This window comes from Eutrema salsugineum, unplaced genomic scaffold (genome assembly GCF_000478725.1).
Source record: "Eutrema salsugineum unplaced genomic scaffold, Eutsalg1_0 scaffold_15, whole genome shotgun sequence".
Lineage (NCBI taxonomy): Eukaryota > Viridiplantae > Streptophyta > Magnoliopsida > Brassicales > Brassicaceae > Eutrema > Eutrema salsugineum.
The window spans coordinates 6,302,350-6,324,386 of NW_006256867.1; the positions used below are offsets into that span (position 1 = coordinate 6,302,350).

The window sequence follows — 22,037 nt, forward strand, 5'->3', positions numbered from 1 at the left end:
TCAATTAATGGGAATCATACTTTTTATCAATTTTAATTTAATATGTTTAAATTTTGGATCATAAATTTTAATTATTATGGATAAATTCGAATTAAAAAGACTGAAGAGGTTAAATTATTTGTAGAAGTATTAAGGAGACAAAATTTACTATATAAGTAGTAAGAGAATAATATGTAGTTAAGGTTATTTATCCCATATTTTTAATTCTTTCAAAAAAAAAATCATAGAGAATCCACACAGATATACACTAAAAATTCAGAAGAGCTACATATATTTACCATGTGGAGTGTGGACTATTTTACTATTTGATGGTAATGATTGATATAACTAGTAGAGGGTCACATATTTGTACAGTAAAACCTCTATAAATTAATATTGTTGGGACCATGGTATTTTATTAATTTATCATGATATTAATTTATTTATAAATTAATAATTATTAATTTATAAAGAAAAATTACTTTCCGCATATAATTTTCTAAAAATTTATTTGAAATAATATTATATTTTAAAATTTTAACAAATCTCATAATATATATTATGATTAAAAATCATAACTATCACAATAAAATAATTTTTTACCATATTGGATTGTCCATATAAAAATATATATGTTCATAAGTTGAAAATTTATAAAACAATTATGGCTATTATCAGTATCATTGATGACAAAATTGAAGATAACACTACAATGCATTTAAAAATATTTACATGTAAGAAAATCAATTATCACATCAAAAAATATCATAAATTTTGAATGTATATAGTAAAACAGCAATAAAAGCTACTGATATAATAATTAGAAAGATGAGAACCAATGAGATTTTAACTTTAACTAAAAACAAACACATTAGTCATATTTTAGAATATTAAATTTACATGTATTTACATAAATTTATATAATTATTAATTTATATTTTTGTTGGGACCATGTATTTACATAAGGGTTTCAAAAAAAATTATTATCTTATTATTTTATCGATTTTTATGGATTTTTACATTGGTCCGACTTGGAACCAGCAAAATTTATTAATTTATAGTGATTATTAATTTATCGAGTATTAATTTATAGAGGTTCTACTGTATATTAATTATTATCTCAAAAATGTGCATTTATTAGATTTCTAACTCAGCTAATCAAACTAAAACCTATTATCCAATAAATTAAAGAGGTTTGAAACATAATTAAGATGAAGGGGTCTCAAGCTCCTGGTAGGCTGGTACACAAGGTATACATGAAACAAATGGAGAAATATACCTCTAAGGACTCTCAAGTGCAATATGGATGCGTCTTGCGTTTCAGGTTCAGAGAAATGTGGAGTTGGATGGGTGGCAGAGTGTTGGATAATTACAAACTTGAAAACCAAGTTATCTCTTAAGAAATTGCTTAAGAGATAATGATAGGATTTATGGATAAGATTTAGATATATTTTATATGTCTAGATAAGTTTTATATTTCCTATTTCATATAGATAAGGATTTAGCTTATACTATATATATGGGTCTTAAGAAGAGATGTTCCTCATGACTTCGACAATTTGGTTTAGTTTTGAGAGAGTTTCTAAATCAATAAGAAAAGCAGTTCTTAAATCTGAGTCTTTTAACTTTAAATTGGTATCAGAGCTTGAGTTCAAGCTAAGAAGAAACCGATCAACAAGTGCAAGACGATGGGAGACGAAGTCGTTCAAGGACAAACAAGAGCAAAGGACATAGGGTCATCGGCGATCTAATGTCCAATGTTAACTTCGACCAACTACACAGTTTGGTCAATCCGAATGAAATTTATGCTCACGGTATATGAAGTTTGGGACACCATAGATCCTGGATCAGACGATGCAAAGAAGAATGATGTAGCAATCGCTTTACTGTTCCAATTAATACCTGAGAGTTTAATCCTGCAACTGAAGGAGCCGACGACGTCAAAAGCAGTCTGTGATGGCATCAAATCACGACACCTTAGAGCTGATCGTGTAAGAGAGGCAATACAACATACGCTAATGGCCGAGTTCGATAAACTGAAGATGAATTACACAGATACAGTCGATGACTTCGCCGGAAAGATATCAGGGATAGCTTCGAAATCATTTTTCTCTAGGGCAAACCATCGAAGAGTCTGTGTTAGTAAAGAAGTTTTTAAAGGGACTCCGAAGAAACAAATTCATTCATATAGTAGCTTCACTGGAACAGGTCCTAGAGTTAAACAAAACAAGCTTTGAGGACATAGTTGGGAGGCTTAAAGCTTATGAAGAACGCATTGGGGAGGACACTCAAAACGAGGATCAAGGGAAGCTAATGTGGGCTAACTCTGATCAAAGTAACCGTGGAGGTTCTCGAGGTAAAAGCAGAGGTGGTGGAGGCAGAGGAAGAGGTTGAGGGAGATCGAGTAGCCAAAACCAAGGAGGAGCACCTGGAGAATCGAATCAGAAACAAAAGAAGGACAGGTCGAAAGTCATATGCTGGAGATGTGACAAACCTGGCCACTTCGCATCACTTTGTCCTGAGAGAAACAATAGAAACCAAGAATCAAACCTCAACGAAACAGAGGAAGAAGAAGCACTCTTCGTACACGAAGTGGTATTCTTAGACAAGGATAAAGTGATGCCGAAGACCTATGATACCAATAAGTGTGATGCAATTATGTGGTATCTAGGTAATGGTGTGAGCAACCATATAACAGGGAGTGAGAATTTTTTTCTCAAGTCTTAATGAAAACCTCAAAGGGAAGGTTAAATTCGGCGATGGCTCTTATGTTGATATAGAAGGAAAAGGAAAAATTGTTTTTGTGGGCAAGACAGGAGAAAGAAGGGCACAAAGACATATATTACATTCCTAACCTAAAGCACAATATATTGAGTCTTGGACAAGCAACAGAAAACGGCTGCGAAGTCCATATGAAAGGAGATGCTTTGACATGGAATGATCTGCACGGGAGACTACTGGTGAAGGTCACAAGGTCACCAAACCGTCTCTATAATACGCCAATGGAGATTAGCTACCCTAAGTGTTTTCATATCGAAGGTGATGATATTACATGGACTTGGCATTCACGTCTTGGACATGTAAACTTCGGAGTAGTGAAGAACATGGTTGATAAGGAGATGGTTTTAGGAATGGCACAAGTTTGACAGGGGAAGAACATCTGTGAGACTTGTCTAAAAGGAAAGCAAACGAGAAAACCATTCCCAAAACAAGCAATGTTCCGAGCCACACAAGTTTTGGAGCTGGTACATGGAGACTTGTGTAGACCGATATCACCACCAACACCAGCAAATAATCGGTATGTCTTTGTCTTAATAGACGACTTCTCAAGATACATGTGGACGCTGCTGCTAAAGGAGAAGAGTGAGGCATTCGATCGGTTCAAAAAGTTCAAAGAGATAGCTGAAAAACAGAGTGGATCAACTATCAAGACCTTTCGCACAGATAGAGGAGGAGAATTTACCTCAGCTGAGTTCAAGACATTCTATGAAGAGAATGGGATATCAAGACAGCTAACTGCTCCATATATACTCCACAACAAAATGGTGTTGTGGAGAGAAGGAATCGAACTTTAATGGAGATGACCAAAAGTCTTCTTATGGCGATGAAGATTCCAAACTTTCTATGGGGAGAGGCTGTGCGTCATGCAACCTACCTCATTAACCGAATTCCAACAAAGGCGTTGAAGTACCAAACCCCTTATGAGAGCTTCATGACTAAGAAACCAAGCATAGAACACTTAAGGGTTTTTGGTTGTGTTGCTTATGCAAAGATCACTGGACCATATCTTAAGAAACTTGATGAAAGATCAAAGAGTGTGGTGCATCTTGGAACAGAACCGGGTTCCAAAGCCTATAGGCTCTATGATCCGAAAGCTAGAAGAGTAATGGTAATCAGAGACGTGGTTTTTGATGAGAAAAAAGCTTGGGAATGGACAACTTCAACACAAGAAACATAAGGAGAACCGGGCATGCTAAAGCTGCCATACGCTGATCATATAGAGGAAGAAGCAGAAGAGGATCATGATCAAAACATTGATCAAGATCAGGATCCTATTGATCACGACGTGGTAGAAGAAGTAAATACAGAACAAGGACTGAATCAAGAAGAACAGCCTCAGCAACTTACTACAAGATCTGGCCGAGTAGTGAAGAAGCCAGGGTATTTAGAAGATTTTGTGATGTTTGCAGAACAAGAAAGTGAAAGACTACTTCTTTCAGTAGATGGAGAACCAGAAAACTTTCTTGAAGCAAAACACTTACAAGATTGGATTGATGCTATGAAGGCTGAACTGCATTCAATCACAAGAAATAAAACATGGGAGCTTGTTAAAAGACCAAAGGGGATCAAACTTATTGGACTGAAGTGGATTTACAAGATTAAGAGGAATGCAGACAGTTCAGTGAACAAGTATAAGGCCTGACTTGTGGCAAAATGGTATGTGCAACAACAAGGTATAGACTTCGAAGAAGTCTTTGCCCCTGTGGCAAGGATCGAAACTATACGACTTCTGATTTCCCTAGCCGCAACAAAAGGATGGGAGATACATCACTTGGACGTCAAAACAGCCTTCCTAAATGGTGATCTTATTGAAACGGTCTATGTAAATCAACCTGAGGGTTTTGTGAAGAAAGGACAAGAGGATCGAGTATATAAGCTTCACAAAGCTTTGTATGGTCTGCGGCAAGCTCCTAGAGCTTGGAACATCAAGCTAGATCAAGTTCTTAAGGCAATGAACTTTAAAAAATGTCTAAAGGAGCCATCGGTGTATCTCAAGAATAACAAGGAAGACACTTTAATTGTGGCTATCTATGTGGATGATTTATTTGTGACAGGAACTTCACAAAAGATCATAAAACAGTTTAAGGATGATGTGTCAAACAGGTTTCAGATGTCAGATCTTGGAAAATTGACATATTATCTCGGTATTGAAGTGTTTCAAGGAGCAGATGGCATCAAGATCAAACAGGAAGGCTATGCTCAGGTAATTCTAATCGATACTCAGATGGAAACATGCAACCTATCCCATATACCAATGAAAGCAAACCTAAAGATCTCTAAAGCAGAAGATGAAGCAGAGGTTGATGCCACTCAGTATAGGAGGACAATAGGTTGTTTAAGGTATCTTCTTCATATAAGACCTGACTTGGCGTTTGCTGTAGGTGTTTTGAGTCGCTATATGCAGAGTCCAAGAGAGAGTCATGGACAAGCCATTAAGCACATACTAAGGTATGTAAGAGGAACCACAAATCTCGGCCTACACTTCAGAAGAGATGGATCAAGCAAAGTCATAGGATATAGTGACAGCAGTCACAATATCGATGTTGATGATGGAAGAAGCACAGGCAGGCATGTATTCTATCTAGGCTCATCACCGATTACTTGGACATCTCAGAAGTTATCTACCGTCCCCTTATCTTCATGTGAAGCAGAGTTCATGGCAGGCACAGAGGCAGCAAAACAAGCCATATGGATTCAAGAATTGTTGAAAGAGATACTAAGTATAGACAATGGAAAGGTTATACTTAGAATAGACAACAAATCGGCCATAGCATTAACCAAGAACCCTGTTTTTCATGGGAGAAGCAAACACATCCTCTCTAGGTACCATTTCATACGAGTGTGTGGAGAATTGTCAAATTGAGGTGGAGCATGTCCTAGGCACAGAACAGAAGGCGGACATACTCACTAAGGCGTTGGCAAGGCTAAAGTTCAAGGAAATGAGGAGCTTACTTGGAGTTGAAGACATTGAGCACCCTAAAATTCAAATTGGAATTAAGGGGGAGAATGTTGGATAATTACAAACTTGAAAACCAAGTTATCTCTTAAGAAGTTGCTTAAGAGATAATGATAGGATTTATGGATAAGACTTAGATATATTTTATATGCTAGATAAGTTTTATATTTTCTATTTCATATAGAATAAGAAGTTAGCTTATACTATATATATGAGTCTTAAAGGAGAGATGTTCTTCATGACTTAGACAATTTGGTTTAGTTTTTAGAGAGTTTCTAAATCAATAAGAAAAGCAGTTCTTAAATCTGAGTCTTTTAACTTTGACAGAGATGATAACGATGATGGAAGATGGTATATAGAGGTAAAGCATACCGTCACTAATCTCTAGCCTGGAGATTGAAGTTGCATCTTTACTATGGACAATGTCTGTTCTAGACATTCTTGATTATGGAAGGGATTCACAAATTTTGATGCAAGCGGTAAAAGAATCCCAACCAAATGCCCGAGACCTAATGAACCTATAAAAGATGTGCAAGTTTCAGATTAGGTGGTACGGAAGCAAATCTCAATGCTGACCTTATGGCAGAACAATTTCTTCTTTCTCTATTTACTATGCTTGTTTAGATAATCATATCTCGTTCTGGCAAGAGTCCAACGATTAAAAGGGAAAAACACTTCTGTGTTATGAATAATTATATGTATGCCTGTTACAAAGCCCACTATTAAAGGAGGTTTAGAATATTCTCTATTTCCATTATTTTCTAAGTTTTAGTTTTTTCTCCAAGTCTTTGTAAACTATAAATATTTTTCATTATTCATGGAATAAGACACAACAATTTCTCTCTTCTCTTCTCTCTTTTTCTTATTCACAACACGTTATCAGTTCGATAGTGTATTCTTTTTTTCTTCCATCGAAAATGTGAGATTTAATTTACGTTCATGTTTATATTATTTCGGGATGATAAGTAATACCTTCTCCAAATCAATCATTATGGTAGGCTATGTCTCTTTGATCATGATCATATGATAGACTATGTCTCCTCAGATCATATTTATATAAAGAGAATGGTTATCGATATTATTTGATGCTTATCTAGAATATAATTATTAATAATTTAATTTATAAAGCAATAGTTTTAAAAATCAATTAGGGTTTTATGGATGAAATCACGTTGACACATATTTGCTTTTATTAGTATGTGTCGCTCATATTGCTTTAGCTTTGTCACAATTCCTAATGCTTCGTATTGTTTTAATCATGTTTCTATTATGCACATGCACATCTCTCATATCAGATCGTAGTACTATCTATTACTGTTTAATTATGCATAATCATATGGTGCATGGCAATTCAATTATAATATTATATAAGTTCGTCTTTGCATATTCCACCATAATCCAATGTTAAAATCAAATTATGAATATGTGTGGTAGTAATTGTTTTTACTTTGAAAATCTAGTCCTGCTATCCAATAGATAAAATATATTTGACTAAAGAGATATATATATACTTTATTGCTAAATTATTTAATCTAGAATGATCAATCGATTGATTTTTTATTTCAAAAGTTTTGCTAAAATTTATTAAACCCAGACTTTGATTAGTAAAGCAAACATGTTTTTGAGATCAACTTAAAGTTATTAGTCAAGTCTAGCAAATAAGTTGTCGCTAGGGTTTATATATAATCATTACTTTATATTAACTAATATTTTAAGTTATATAGTAATATTAAAAATTAGATGATTTTTTATTAAAAATTGTTATGTAATTTTCTTAATTATGGTGATATTATTATAAATCATGGCAGTTAAATTATTTTATTATATAACTTTTTTTTTTGCTTCTTGGATTTCATAGATGATCGAATAGTATTTTAAATTTTTATTCATTAAATCATGCTAACTAATTTCATATGATTGAGTTATTGTTGGATTTTATAAATTAGTGCATGTTTTAATTTTTAGCACATTAAATATTTTCTAAATCAGAATTTCTAAATGAATTTTACACATAATATTTACAAAATTACATCTTAGTTGATTATCATGAAATTTGATTTTTTTTTTATTATTATTTCAGAAAATTATGCCAAACATTACCAACCTTGAGTTTGATGCTCTTGACATCTCTGGAGATAATTATTTATCTTGGGTGGTCGATGTTGAGATGTACCTTGATTCTGAAGGTAGCAACCACTCAAACTAAAGCAAAGGCTATGATCTTCTTTCGCCATCATCTCCATGTAGATCTCAAAAATGAATACTTGACCATAAAAGAACCAGAAGTTCTTTGGAGTAGGTTGAAGGATATGTTTGACCACCTGAAAAATGTGGTATTACCTAAATCTCGCTATGATTGGACACATCTGAGAATACAAGACTTTAAGTCAGTGAGTGAGTATAACTCAGCAATGTTCAAAATAACTTCCAAATTGGAGTTATGTGGAGAGAAAGTCACAGATGCAGATATGCTGGAAAAGAAATACTCAACCTTTCACGCAAACAATGTTGTCCTGCAGACACAATATCGTGAAAAAGGATATAAGAAATATTCTCAACTTATATCTTCTCTTCTTCTGGCTGAGCAAAACAATGAGCTACTGATGAAAAACCATCAATTACGTCCAACTGGTTCTGCTCCATTGCCTGAAGCAAATGTGGTATCTCATGATGATGAAGGAAGTGATTACCAACGTGGACATGGGAGTAGACATGGTCGCGTGGAAGAGGATATGGTTTTGGTCAAGGTCGAGGTCGAGGTCGAGGTCAAAGTATTTCTTTCAAGAAATCATACTCTCACCAAAAATGGGAAAAGAAAGATGATAACAAAGAAAAGACAATAACAGCTGTTTGTCACCGCTGTGGAGGAAAAAATCATTGGTCTCGTACTTGTCATATACCAAAGCACCTTGTTGACCTTTATCAAGAGTCATTAAAACAAAAAGGAGGGCATGCTGAAACAAACTATGTGTACGATGATGAAAATGATCTGATGGATGCTGATGATTTCCAAGCCCCAGAAGGGAATCTTTGATTTAGCTATGATGTTGGTTTTGTTTTGGTTTTCTTGAATTTGTTTTGTTTTTGGCTTCATTTAATTTTATATTCGCACTATGATATTATTTGTTTCCTTTGTTTTATCAAACATGGTTAAATTTAAATTATTAAATTAAGAAATTATTTTTATGATTTACCAGTTTTGCATAAATTATCTGTTATATATTCTATTTATTTTTCTATATGATTTATCTGCCACTAATATGATTTACCAGTTTTGCATAAATTATCAGTTATGCTTTGTTTCTTTGTAATATTTATGCATGAATCTTCTGTGGTTAATTTTGCATATTTTCATATAAATTTGATTTTTGCAAAAATCATTTAGAATATATCATGATAAGTAAACCAGAAGTCTACTAAAATCTCACTGTTTTGGAATAATTGGTTAAGCCATTCCAGTTAAATAAAAATATGAATAAGATCCAAAAGATTTATATGTGTTCGGTTTTCACTCTCCAATAAAGTTGGAATTATTGATTTTCTGGTATTTATACAATAGATATTTTGGATTGATCATCCATTATATTTTGCAAAAGTATTTGGTTAATTGATTAGAGTGAAACCACATTAATTCGCATTAAGCCAACAAATAATCTTCCCAGGATTGGTTTTGGTCAGGAGCCAGATATTTTCCATCTAAAAGTTTTGGATATAATGTTGCTCCACCACATTGATCTTAGATGGAACCTCAAAAGAGGTTAAGAATTGTTGGATATAAATCTTTTTTCATAAGGTTTGATTTACAGACTGTCATTTCAGTGAGTCAGTTTTTCCAACAATTATAAGGGGAGAAGAAAACAAACAGTTGGATAATCAGTGAAGAAAAATTATCTTGATCCTCATTAAGATGTGCACTAAAAGTTAAAAAGATAATTTATTTGAAAAGTTATGCCAGAAGCATTTCCTGACCCTTTTAAGTGATACCAGCTATGCTCCAATTAATATTGATGTCCCGGATGGACAATATCAACTACTTTTTAGGCTAAAGATCACATGAAGCGTGATAGACTTAATGGTTCCATATATAAGAATCCTCGGAAAAGAAAAAGGAGCATATATAAAATGGCAAGGCTGAGGAAGCAATCTCCAGAAGAGACATAGACATGAGAAAGAAAGAAATCTAGGTACCTAGTAATGATAAGAGATTTCAACTAGTTGAATCATGTCTGGAATGAATGGAATCAAAAGCAAATCGACGTCGATAATATTTTTGCATGCAGAAAAGCAGTTGATGATGAGAATTGAGGATCAGAAACTGCGGTATATATATAAGAAGATGTTTTGAAAAACATATGTAAAGTGATGATTGGCCAATCATGGAAAAGCCATAAAAAAAAAAATAAAGTTAGAATCTCTTGCAGAGAATTATTTGGACCAGTAGTCCGTACACTTAGAAGTGTAAAATTAGTAATACATAAATGGATCTTTATGCAAAAGATAAATGAAAACGATATCTGAAATGATATCCTTTCCTGTGGTGGATGCAATTATTTTCAGATCCTTTATGAGTTTGATAATGAGAAAGAGACTTGATTTAGTCACAAAAAAATTCAAAATGCCAGAAGCAGATAAGATGCTTCCATAGGGAGATATATGATACTTGTACTCTTTTTCCTTATCATGGTTTTTATCCTATTGAGTTTTTCTATGACAAGGTTTTAACGAGGCAGCTGACAACACAATGGTGATATACATCTATTGCAAATTTCTTCAAGTGAAGATTTGGTGGACTTATGTACAAAGATGTCTCCAACTGCTATTTTCAAGAGGATTGTTCAGCATATTGGATCACGTTTTCTCAAACGTTTCAAGTGATGTATTCATGAGGGGGAGTAATAGCACGATGCACTCTTTTTCCCTTAACTATGGTTTTTCCCATTGAGTTTTCTTAGTAAGGTTTTTAATGAGGCAGCATCTTATGTGCTTTACTACTATTACATTATAATGGACATCCAAGGGGGAGTGTTATGAATAATTATATGGATGCCCATTACAAAGCCTGTAGGAAGTAAATTTTGAGGAGACAAATATTGCAATATAAAAAACGATTTGAGACACATAGAAAACGTTTTATAAAATCGGATTAAGGAAAAACGAGAAGTGGAGGCGAGATGATCTCTTTCCTTAATTCAAAATATCTCCTGCAGTGTGGCGGTTGGATGAGATAATGAATCCCAGGATACAACCACTGATATTCGTATAATCGCAGCACCCGATTATAGAATGTGATGAACTTAAAATTCTACGATATACTCTCAGACACTTACTCTTGAAAGAAGAAAAGAGACGCGAGAGATTGAGGAAAAGTGTGAACGATTTTTCTCTGTAAAATTTTTGTAGAGAGCGATTAAAAAAGGAAGAGGAGAAGTCGATATATATAGCGAAGGAGAGAGGAGCGTTGCACTTAATCAGCGTGTTAATGACATGATTAATTGAGTGCTAATGATGCGATTTGGGCGTTAATCTTGGCGTGATTTTCTGGATAGACATTTGACTGCAGTTTAATGTCGTGATTCTGTAGGAATTTGAACCGAAAACTTTAGCAATTTGGGCCAGAAATGTTGACCAAAACGTGGCCCAAAAAGAACATCTTTTGTGGACCGAAGGCCAACAAGACCCAAGACCCAGCCCGGCTCGGCTCGGCGGCGGCGGCGGCGCGCGAGGGGTCCTTGGTTCTCCTTCACACACTTTGAACTATGTCATGTGTGTGTCTATATTTATATGACTCAAAAAATTTTCAATCCTCCAATGTGGGACAAAATGATGTTCCTCATATTTTAAGTTGCCTTGAAGGGCTTTATTTTTATTCACACTTAACCAAATTTTAAAGCCTTTGGGCTTTGTAATAATTTGGGTCCAACAATCCCTCACATGAATAGAAATAAATCTAAACATACGATCGGACTGACTCGATAACTTGACTAGACTAGACTAGACGGACTTTCGAGAGTATAAACAAAAATTCCACTGTGTTTGAGATAGTAGTATGTTTCAACCTTGAACCACTCAATGTTAATATCTGTCGGGCTTACTCAGCCAGGAGGTGAGCATGATGTCTTGAACCACCCGGATTTTGATGTAAACCGAGACAACAAATACAACTCAGTTTCATTTTCTCGTAGAACTAAGTTCTCTATTGTGTTCATTTTGGCCTTGAACTTGCCTGGTGAATCATGAGTGAAGTTGGAGAATATAGTCTTTTGTTTTTTTTCATTCTCCTAGAAACGGCCCCATTTCACACACATTAGGTGATTTTGCCAGTAGTCTTTGTTTTAAGAAGTGTTGTACTTCACTGATATATCAAAGCTATGGACTTATCATTAAAATCTATGCTTATCCTTTGTAGATATACAATGAAAATTGTATGTAAGCACTGTCAATCATCTTGGGACCTAGGTTAAGACTATACGTCTTTCAGTGCATTAGATTTTGTTTGATTTAGTTTACCCTTTTGAACCATACATCTTGGGATCTCCAGTCATGTAGGTGGGGTTTCCATAAAACAACATCTTTAGTCATAGGCTTTAAACCCATTCCCTTTGATGATTTGAGAACTTGATCACGAGCTAGACCCTTAGTGAATGGATCTGCTAGATGTCAGCTGATTTTATGTAATCTAGTGAGATTACTCTGGTTGTGATCAAGCTTCTAATGGTTTTATGTCGCCTTCTTATGTGACGAGATTTACCATTATAGAGATTATTCAGTGCCCGGGCGATAGCTGATTGACTATCACAGTGTACACGTATTGCCGAGACTGGTTTCTCCCACATTGGAATGTCTTCCAAGAAATTTCGGAGCCATTCGGCCTCCTCTGCAGCTTTATCTAAAGCTATAAATTCAGGCTCCATGGTTGATCGGGCCAGTAGAGTTTGTTTGGAAGACTTCCAAGAGACTGCTGCACCAGCAAGGGTAAAAACATATCCACTTGTGGATTTCGAGTTTTTGGTGTCAGATATCCAATTTGCATCACTGTAGTCTTCCAAAACTGCTGGTTCTCTCCCATAGTGCAATCCATAATTTTTAGTGTATCGAATGTAATTTAATAGTCTAGTTATGGCTTTCCAGTGCTTGTGTCCTGGATTACTTGTATAGCGACTAAGTACATTTACCGCGTGTGCTAGATCAGGTCTAGTACAATTGGTTAAGTACATAAGGCTACCAATTATCCTTGCATACTCTACTTGTGACACTGCTTCACCTGAGTTTTTGGTCAAGTGAAGTTGAGAGTCAACAGGAGTTTTTGCAGTTCCATTTGAATAGGTTTTGAACCGTTCAAGTATCTTTTAAGCATAATGTGCTTGAGACAAGGTAATCCCATCAGAAGTTTTTGTGATTTGGACCCCGAGAATGACATCTGCTAGACCCATGTCTTTCATGTCAAACTGTGCACTAAGCATTTTCTTAGTTTGTTGGATTATGTCATTATTGCTGCCAATAATTAACATGTCATCTACATTATGTAAATGCATTTATCACATTCATTTATGCTGAAGCCATCTGACATCATTGCATTGTCAAAATTTTCATGCCATTGTTTTGGTGCTTGTTTAAGTCCATACAATGACTTCACAAGTCTACAGACTTTGTGTTCTTGTCCCGGGACTACAAATCCTTCGGGTTGTTTCATATAGATTTTCTCGTCTAATTCACTGTTTAGAAAGGCTGTTTTAGCGTCCATCTGGTGGATTTCCAAATTTCTTAAGGCTGCAATTCCAATCAGCATTCTGATGGAAGTTATTCTCGTTACTGGAGAATAAGTGTCAAAGAAATCCAGACCTTCTTTTTGTCGGAATCCTTGCACTACAAGTCTAGCCTTATATTTATCAACTGAGCCATCGGTCTTCAATTTTGTTTTGAAGATCCATTTGCACCCTAGAGCTTTAAACCCTTCAGGTAACTCAGTGATTTCATATGTATGATTTTGTCTAATGGAATCCATCTCACTATTGATTGCTTCCTCCCAAAGAGGTGCATCGGAAGTGGACATAGCTTCAGTAAATGTTCTTAGTTCGTTCTCGGTGAGAAAGACCATCAAGAATTCAGGACCAAATGATTTTTCCTTACGAGCTCTTTTGCTGCGTCTAGGTTCAATCTCTTCGTCTTCTGAAGCAGGAACCCCAGATGTGGTTGCCTCATCTTCCCGAGGACGTTTTAGATTTTGTCTATTCTTGCACGGAAAAATGTGTTCAAAAAATGAAACATTTCTTGATTCCATTATTGTATTCACCTGAATATCCGGTACATCTTATTTGTGAACGAGAAACCGATAAGCACTACTGTTGCGTGCATATCCAATGAAAATACAATCAACAGTTTTTGGTCCTATGGTGACCTTTTTAGGAGGTGGCACAGCGACCTTTGCTAAGCACCCCCACACTTTCAGGTATTTTTACGAAGGTACTCTACCTGTCCATAGTTCATATGGCGTTTTGCCAGTTACTTTGTGCGGTATTTTGTTGAGGATATAGTTTGTAGTGAGAATTGCTTCCCCCGCCCCCCCCCCACAGATTATGGGGTAGCCCAGATTCCTGCAACATTGCATTCATCATCTCTTTAAGAGTTCGATTTTTGCGTTCCGCAACTCCATTAGATTCTGGTGAGTAGGGAGCGGTGGTCTGATGTATAATGCCTTTTTCTAGGCAGAAAATATTGAATGGACCATCATATTCGCCTCCTCTATCACTCCTAACAATTTTAATAGTTTTACTGAGTTGATTTTCAACTTCAGTTTTATATTCTTTGAATTTCTCCAAGATTTCATCTTTACTTTTTAGTAAATAGATGTCACAGTATCTTGTACAATCATCAATGAAAATTACAAAATACTTTTTACCTTCTCTAGATTGTACTACCTTTAAGTCGCACAAATCTGTGTGTATGAGTCCTAGAGGTTCGGTAGTTCGATCGACATGAGGAGATGGAGTTTTTGTGAGTTTTGCATGTACGCATGTCTCACATTTATTTTTGCTTATTTTGCATTTGGGGATTAAGTTCGAATTTATTAATCTTTGTATAGATTTATAATTCACATGTCCTAATCGTTCATGCCATAAATCAAAAGACTCAACCAAGTAAGAAGATTCATTCTTATTAATTGAACTGGTAGAAGGTACATCATTTTTGAGGACAGTCATTACACACATTTTGATTAAGTCCTCCTTAACATAACCCTTCCCAATAAAAATCCCATGTTCCTTAAAATCAGCTGGTTAGATCCAATGCGGACGTCGAATACGTACTTGTTGATCATGGTTCCAGAGATCAGGTTTTTCCTCATTTTTGGCACATGCTTCACATTGGTGAGAGTGACTTCTTTTCCCGAAGTCATCTTTAAGACCACATTGCCTATGCCTTCAATCTTGGAGTATGACTCATTTCCCATCAACAAGTGCGCATTGTTCTTGCATTTCTTGTAGGTTGAGAACTGGTCTTTGTCCATGCAGATGTGAGTGGTTGCACCAGTGTCATACCACCACGTTTTTGGGTTTGGCTCAACCATGTTGACTTCTGTGACCATTGCACACAGATCAGTTTGAGTCAAGTTGGCTTGACCTTTGTTGTCCCTCAGCCTGATTCGACATTCATTGGAGGTGTGTCCCTTCTTGTTGCAATAGGTGCACTTCCCAACAAATTTGGTTTTGGGAGTTTTCTTTTTGAAGGAAGTGGATGATGATGGAGCAAACTTGTTTTGCCTTCCTTTGGGAGGAAATTTCCCGTTGCCTTTGACTTTCCCTTTTCCCTTGTTCTTGAACTCTGCTACATTCGCATTGTAGGAGTGAAATGGTTCAGGGTTCACAGGCGCGGCAGCTTTTACCTCTCATTTCAAAGACTCATTTTGCAGCCTGGAAATCAGATTTGACAAGGTCATAGACTTCTGCTTATGATCCAGATAGTTTCTGAAGTCTACCCAGCTAGGAGGTAGCTTGTCGACGAAGCAATTCACTATGAAGGTTTCACAGATCTTCATTCCTTCATCAGCGATTTCTTGACAAATCATCTGAAGTTCATGGACTTGTTCCATGATGGGCCTTGAGTCCACCATCATGTACCTCGTAAATTTGGAGGTTGCATACCTTCCAGAGGATACATTGAAAGTCTTGTAATTCTTATCCAAAGCTTCCCAGAGATCCTTGGACGACTTGATTTCACAATAGACATTGAACAATTGGTCAACCAAGCGGCTCTGGATGTAGCCTTTGCAAAGGAAGTCCCCATGGACCCATGCTTCAACGCTTGCAACAGCGCGCACATCAGTATTTCCAGCGGGCAAAGCAGGTTTGTCCTCGGTGAGATACCTATCCAAATGCAGTGTGCAAAGGAAAAAGTGCATCTTTTGCTGCCACTGTTTGAAGTTGGTACCATCAAACTTATTCGGTGAGATACCTGCAACGATAGCACTGGGTAAAGTCGAAATGTTTGTGGGCAGGGATCCGAGTGCTGCATCTCCAACCGCTAAGGGTGTTGATTCAGCGACATCCTCTTGTCTTCCATCAACGGATTTCTCCACATTTTTCGACATCTGTTCCAAAAAAGAGACAGAAAAATGTCAGATTCGTTGAATAGAATCGATAGAATGGCGATTAAAAATAAGAGTCGCTAATTTATGCGTTCTGCGGAAACGCTATAGAGCGCTCGTAGAATCGCGTTTGAGTTTTGAACTCGAAAAAACGTTCACGGATTTAACCGAGACGATTTACAGACACGGAAAGGAAGTTATAAAAACTGTCCTTGTGTGGTCCAATAGCGTTTTGCGTAACTTGCCAAAGGCCTTCACGGAAACGGTTTCTTGTTTGTAAAAACAAAACATTTTTTCCTTAAAACGTTTTCTGAAATCGTTTTTAAAGCAATATAGGATCCGATTCAAGCGATAAGCAGGATCAGATTACTTTTGAATTAAGACTGTAGGAAGTAAATTTTGAGGAGACAAATATTACAATATAAGAAAACGATTTGAGACACAAAGAAAACGTTTTATAAAATCATATTAAGGAAAAACGAGAAGTGGAGGCGAGATGATCTCTTTCCTTAATTCAAAATATCTCCCGCAGTGTGGCGGTTGGATGAGATAATGAATCTCAGGATACAACCACTGATATTCGTATAATCGCAGCACCCGATTATAGAATGTGACGAACTTAAAATTCTACGATATACTCTCGGACACTTACTCTTGAAAGAAGAAAAGAAACGCGAGAGATTGAGGAAAAGTGTGAACGATTTTTCTCTGTAAAATTTTTGTAGAGAGCGATTAAAAAAGGAAGATGAGAAGTCGATATATATAGCGAAGGAGAGAGGAGCGTCGCACTTAATCAGCATGTTAATGATGTGATTAATTGTGTGCTAATGACGCGATATGGGCGTTAATCTTGGCGTGATTTTCGGAATAGACATTTGACTACAGTTTAATGTCGTAATTCTGTAGGAATTTGAACCCGGCTCGGCTCGGCGGCGGCGGCGGCGCGCAAGAGGTCCTTGGTTCTCCTTCACACACTTTGAATTATGTCATGTGTGTGTCTATATTTATATGACTCAAAAAATTTTCAATCCTCCAATGTGGGACAAAATGATGTTCCTCACATTTTAAGTTGCCTTGAAAGACTTTATTTTTATTCACACTTAACCAAATTTTAAAGCCTTTGGACTTTGTAATAATTTGGGTCCAACAAAGCCCACTATTAAAGGAGGTTTAGAATATTCTCTACTTCCATTATTTTTTAGGTTTTAGCTTTCACTCCAAGTTTTTGTAAACTATAAATACCTCTCATTATTCATAGAATAAGACACAACAATTTCTCTCTTTTCTCTTTGTTATTCACAACATTCGGTTGTTTTTTTAATTTTCTCAATAAAATGGTATGCATTAGTAAAAAAACTGAAAAAAAAAAATTAGATGCCGCTCAATATATTATTTTAATGGTCTCGTCGGTAGGTGCATATTAAAGTCACGTGCGTTTATCATTAAGACATAAACTATGTAATCTAAAACATAAAAAGAAAACGACGAAAGTTGCATTGTAAATTTAAATCAAAAGAACATTTTTTTATTCATGAATCGACTTAGTATAACGACAAAAGGCCATAAACCTTTGGTTGGTCACTTTTGCTAGTCAATAATCATATGAAAAAAAATTTTTGGAGAATATTAGTGAATTAACAAGGGTTTTCAGTAAAACCAAAATTAAACTGTAAGCCGAAATTGTCAACACTTGGACTCAATTGGTATACTTGACTAATTGTATTACAGTTGAAGTTGTATCTTCTATTTGTCTTGTTTATGTTGGTGTATCTCTCTGGTGACTAATTCGCAGTGATGCGATAGAAGAGCCATGCCAACAATTTAACGAGTATGTCAAAGAGCAGAAGAGGAGACAAAGATGATGAAGCAGAAGCAGTCTTTCCATGCATCATCTGCATCTTACCCAATCTTTGTGTTCAAGAGAGAGTTGTCTTGACACAGGACGTGTTGGATGGGTTGAGAAGGACCAACTATCCGTCGAGGTTGTGAATTTAGGTGAGACGATAATTATCAGGATTGTTGCATCCAACCCACAAGAAGAAAGACGTATATTTAGAAGATAACATTTTTTATTCATTAATCGCCTTAGTATAAAGGACAAAAGACCAAACATTTTGGTTTGGTCACTTCTGCTAATCCAATAATCACATGAAAAGAAATAAATGAAGTAAGGATTCAGTATTAACTATTCAGTCATTTGTTATTTTTTATATACTTTCTGCTGATGAAAATAAGGATGCAAGAAACGAACTCCTTCGAGGTACAATGGAGTCTGCATCTCAATCAACCGCGACGCCTGCACCGTCAAAACATAATTTGCCAAATGCTGTAAAACCATTGTTTGGACCAAAAAGAATATCAGAAAGTGAGAAAATTATACTTACGGCTCGTGCAAAGGCAAACATTTCCTCTTCACCAGAGAGCATTTTCACGATCGAAGAAGGCGAGCCAGCAGAACTTATGCTACCTTCTGCAAGCACATCTCTCCTTAGTCTCGAATCTTCTGTCTCCGTCTCAAACTGGAAGCTGCAAGTTTCCGACAATATAAATATTACAACACATAAAACTAACCCATCTAGTAAATCTTATGTTTGTCAATTATGTTTTACCTTTCGAGGTCGAAGAGTGTACCCTCTGCAGTTCCTTGAAACAACTCATCAATAGGTGTCTCCGCGGACGAGACAAGACAACAATGGTGGTTGTATAGCTCATCCACAAGTGTTATAAACCTACGTGCCTGAGAACATAAACAAAAGCCTTTCAGAAGAAAGAATCCAAAGACTTCTAAAAGCCACAAATCTTGATTTGCGTTATAATACCTTGTCACGTATTTCCATGCTCATTGCTGGAATCTCAGAGATAAAGATTGTATGATAGTTTTTGGCTACTGCGATATAATCTGCTGCACCAATTGGTCGACCACATAGATACTCGAATGTGAATCTTGCCACTCCATTACAGCTTTCAGGAACTTCCACTGTTCTGATAATTCACACACCAAAACAAAAAAGACATTGAAATTTAATTTGATTCATAGCAAAAAGAAAAGCCATTGCTCTGATTAGTACCTTCCAAACATCACTGGGAGAGTAGCAGAAGTTATTTTTCCACCGTACTGGTCAGTGACCTGACGCCACATTTTCTCAAACTCTTCCAGAACAACGTTATTCAAAGGCCATAAGTAGTGAACCTATAAATATATTAAATACACATTTACAATTTTCATCAAACGGAAGCACAATGAACTCAACAAGAAATGATGCAAAGAGTCCGTGATTCACACATTTTCAACCGAGTTCTTTGCTGCTACTCGGCGGTAATCTACTTCACTTCCAATCGAGATTATCTCACAATGTTTCTCCAATTTAGAGATAAACTTATCAAATATCTCCTTCTGCATTCCGTCCTGTACCAACAACATAAGCGAGAAGATTAGAGACTCGGCGCAAAAACTCCGGGTAATAAAGAAAAATGTCCTCCATGAATTTTTTAACAACTTTCAACCATAGAGACTTTTTTTGCTGAAAGAGAAGATGAGAAAGAAACCTGATTTAACTCCCGTGGTGCTCGGTTACTGGTGGCCACAAGAACAGTTCCAGTAGTCAACAATCTGCTCATAACTCCAGATAAGGCCACAATAGCAAACACATCAACTGTCTGTAACAGAAGATGCAAGAAAGTCCAAGTTACCGAAAAATAATGAACACTGTTTGCAACTTCACCAGAGGCTCAAAAATAGCAAATCAAGTCTCATGTAAGCCCTTGTAAACACCAAATTGGCTTTATGAATTCTGAGTGATATAAGTAATTAGCGAGCCAAGGTTTTAACATTTCATTACTTTCTCATAGTCAACAATCTATCCTGAGAAGAATGAAATTTTCTTTAAATACTTCATTACCTGAATCTCGTCGAAGCAGAGGATGCTAGCTCCTTTTTTACTCGATTGCTGATCAACGAGAAACTTATCAGCCACAGCTGGAAGAATGTGTTTCATTTGGAGTTGCTGCTTATAAAACTCTTCTCCAGCTAGCCATTCCTTAACTTTTTCATCAACAGGAAGATTCATAATCCAGCTCGAAATGCTATATTGCGAGGACTTCTCTTCACCGTTCTCCTTCCAATACTTGTGCATTTGCTCATTTATCTTCAACATAGCCTACGGAATATAAACGCAATGCAAAAACATCAGAGCTTGGATTAAGCTATTTAATTTAGCCACAAAACAAAAGAACCTCTTTAAGGCTCAACCTCGTGAAAGTGAAACCGTTGTCGATGTCTGATCATCCCATCAGTGGCACCATAAAACATATCCATCAGCATAGTCTTGCCTACACGAAAAAAAACACAAACCGCCGTCTCACTAGCTAACCTTAATGGCTACAGGATCAAGAATATGAAAGTAAACAATAACCATTAACATACCACATCCTACATTTCCATAGATATATAATCCTTTAGGAGCTTGAGGTACTGCAGGACGAGAACCGACAATTGAGTCCAATCTTCTCTCTCGGTTAAGGTAAGAAACCCATTTACCAACTCCAGGTTCTACATTCATCTTTCTTCGCCTAAATACCACCAAATAGATAAAACCATTTAAAAAAGAAACATTCTTTCAACTAAGGAAATAATCTCTCAACTAAAGAGAGATGCCATTGACATTCTTTCTTTTCAACTAAAGAAACAATCTTTCAACTAAAGAAAGATGCCATTGACAAGGAAAAAACCTCACCCTAATACCCATCTTCCTAAAAGCTTTTGCCCATGTTTATTCATTGAAGCCCACATTCCATCTTCTTCCTTCTTCTCAGCTTCTTCCACCATTAGTCTTCGTCGCTCTTCCTCTCTCTTCTTCTCCCACTCTGCTAATCTCACCTGAAAAACCAAAATGGATAAGCAAACAATTGAACCAAATCCTAAAGAGAGTCCTGAGCATAATCTTACATGATAATCCTCCATTTCCTTCTCAAAACGTTCCAATCTTCCAAACAAATTATCGAATGCGGAAGCAACTTTCTCTTGGTACGGATCATGTTGCAGCCTCCCTTGTTCAACTAGCTTACTGTAACTCGTCAGTGGACCTGACAAGGAGCAATTCCAATTGAGACAAAGATTTGCAAAACCGAAATTGAAATTTGTGTAATGAGACAATACCTGATGTTTTGGGAGGATCAGAGGTGCAATAGGAACGAGCAATGAAGTGGGAGCCATTGGAGAGTCTTCTTGATGAAGAAAACCCTAGACGTAAAACAGCAGAGATCTGTGAAATCTTTGGCATTGTTTGCTCCGACCTCCGACTATGGTTTTCTTCTCTGAAGGTAGCTTCCCATCACGGTTTAGCTACTGTTTCGGAAAACGGAAGAGGAGAATCAGAGCTTTTATAAATAGGTGTCGACGTGACGTCATAAGAGAGAGCCACGTGGTGGAATATAGACCGTTTGTTGAATTGCCGACTTGGCCTACCGATGTCCGTGTAGATTTGTTTAAATTAGTGTAGAACTTGTAGATGTCAAAACTTGGATGCTAATCTACCAAACCTCGATGTGGTCCGGTCCGTGATAGATATCTAATGTCTGTTTGATGCGGTTTAAACAATAGATACGTTTACACTTTATGGCTCTTTTTGAATTCTTGAATACAGATTATAGCCTGAAATAGCATTTTATTTAAATTTAGATAAAGAAAATAACATAACTGACTTTACTCATTTAAAATGAGAATATATCGGTTTGATTTAAATG

General features: G+C 36.2%; 1 protein-coding gene across 1 annotated transcript; it reads right to left on the reverse strand.

The window, feature by feature from the left end:
* Positions 1-18,280: 18,280 nt before the first annotated feature.
* LOC18022241 (putative ATPase N2B) lies at positions 18,281-21,640 on the reverse strand. Its single transcript, XM_024158433.1, has 13 exons — positions 21,451-21,640; positions 21,241-21,377; positions 21,029-21,171; positions 20,719-20,864; positions 20,545-20,624; positions 20,195-20,452; positions 19,842-19,952; positions 19,579-19,701; positions 19,364-19,485; positions 19,115-19,277; positions 18,905-19,032; positions 18,680-18,821; positions 18,281-18,591 (listed from the first exon to the last, which is right to left on the reverse strand). The coding sequence occupies exons 1-13, from the start codon at positions 21,572-21,574 to the stop codon at positions 18,496-18,498; spliced, it is 1,773 nt and encodes a 590-aa protein (XP_024014201.1). The 5' UTR covers positions 21,575-21,640; the 3' UTR covers positions 18,281-18,495.
* Between the last annotated feature and the right edge of the window lie 397 nt (positions 21,641-22,037).

Excerpts from the sequence above, each read along its gene's own strand:
- LOC18022241 (XM_024158433.1), bottom strand. The coding sequence starts at position 21,574 with ATGCCAAAGATTTCACAGATCTCTGCTGTTTTACGTCTAGGGTTTTCT. Across the intron at positions 21,378-21,450 it reads TGATCCTCCCAAAACATCAG|GTCCACTGACGAGTTACAGT; the intron begins GTATTGTCTCAT and ends GCTCCTTGTCAG. Across the intron at positions 19,033-19,114 it reads GCATGGAAATACGTGACAAG|GCACGTAGGTTTATAACACT; the intron begins GTATTATAACGC and ends TTATGTTCTCAG.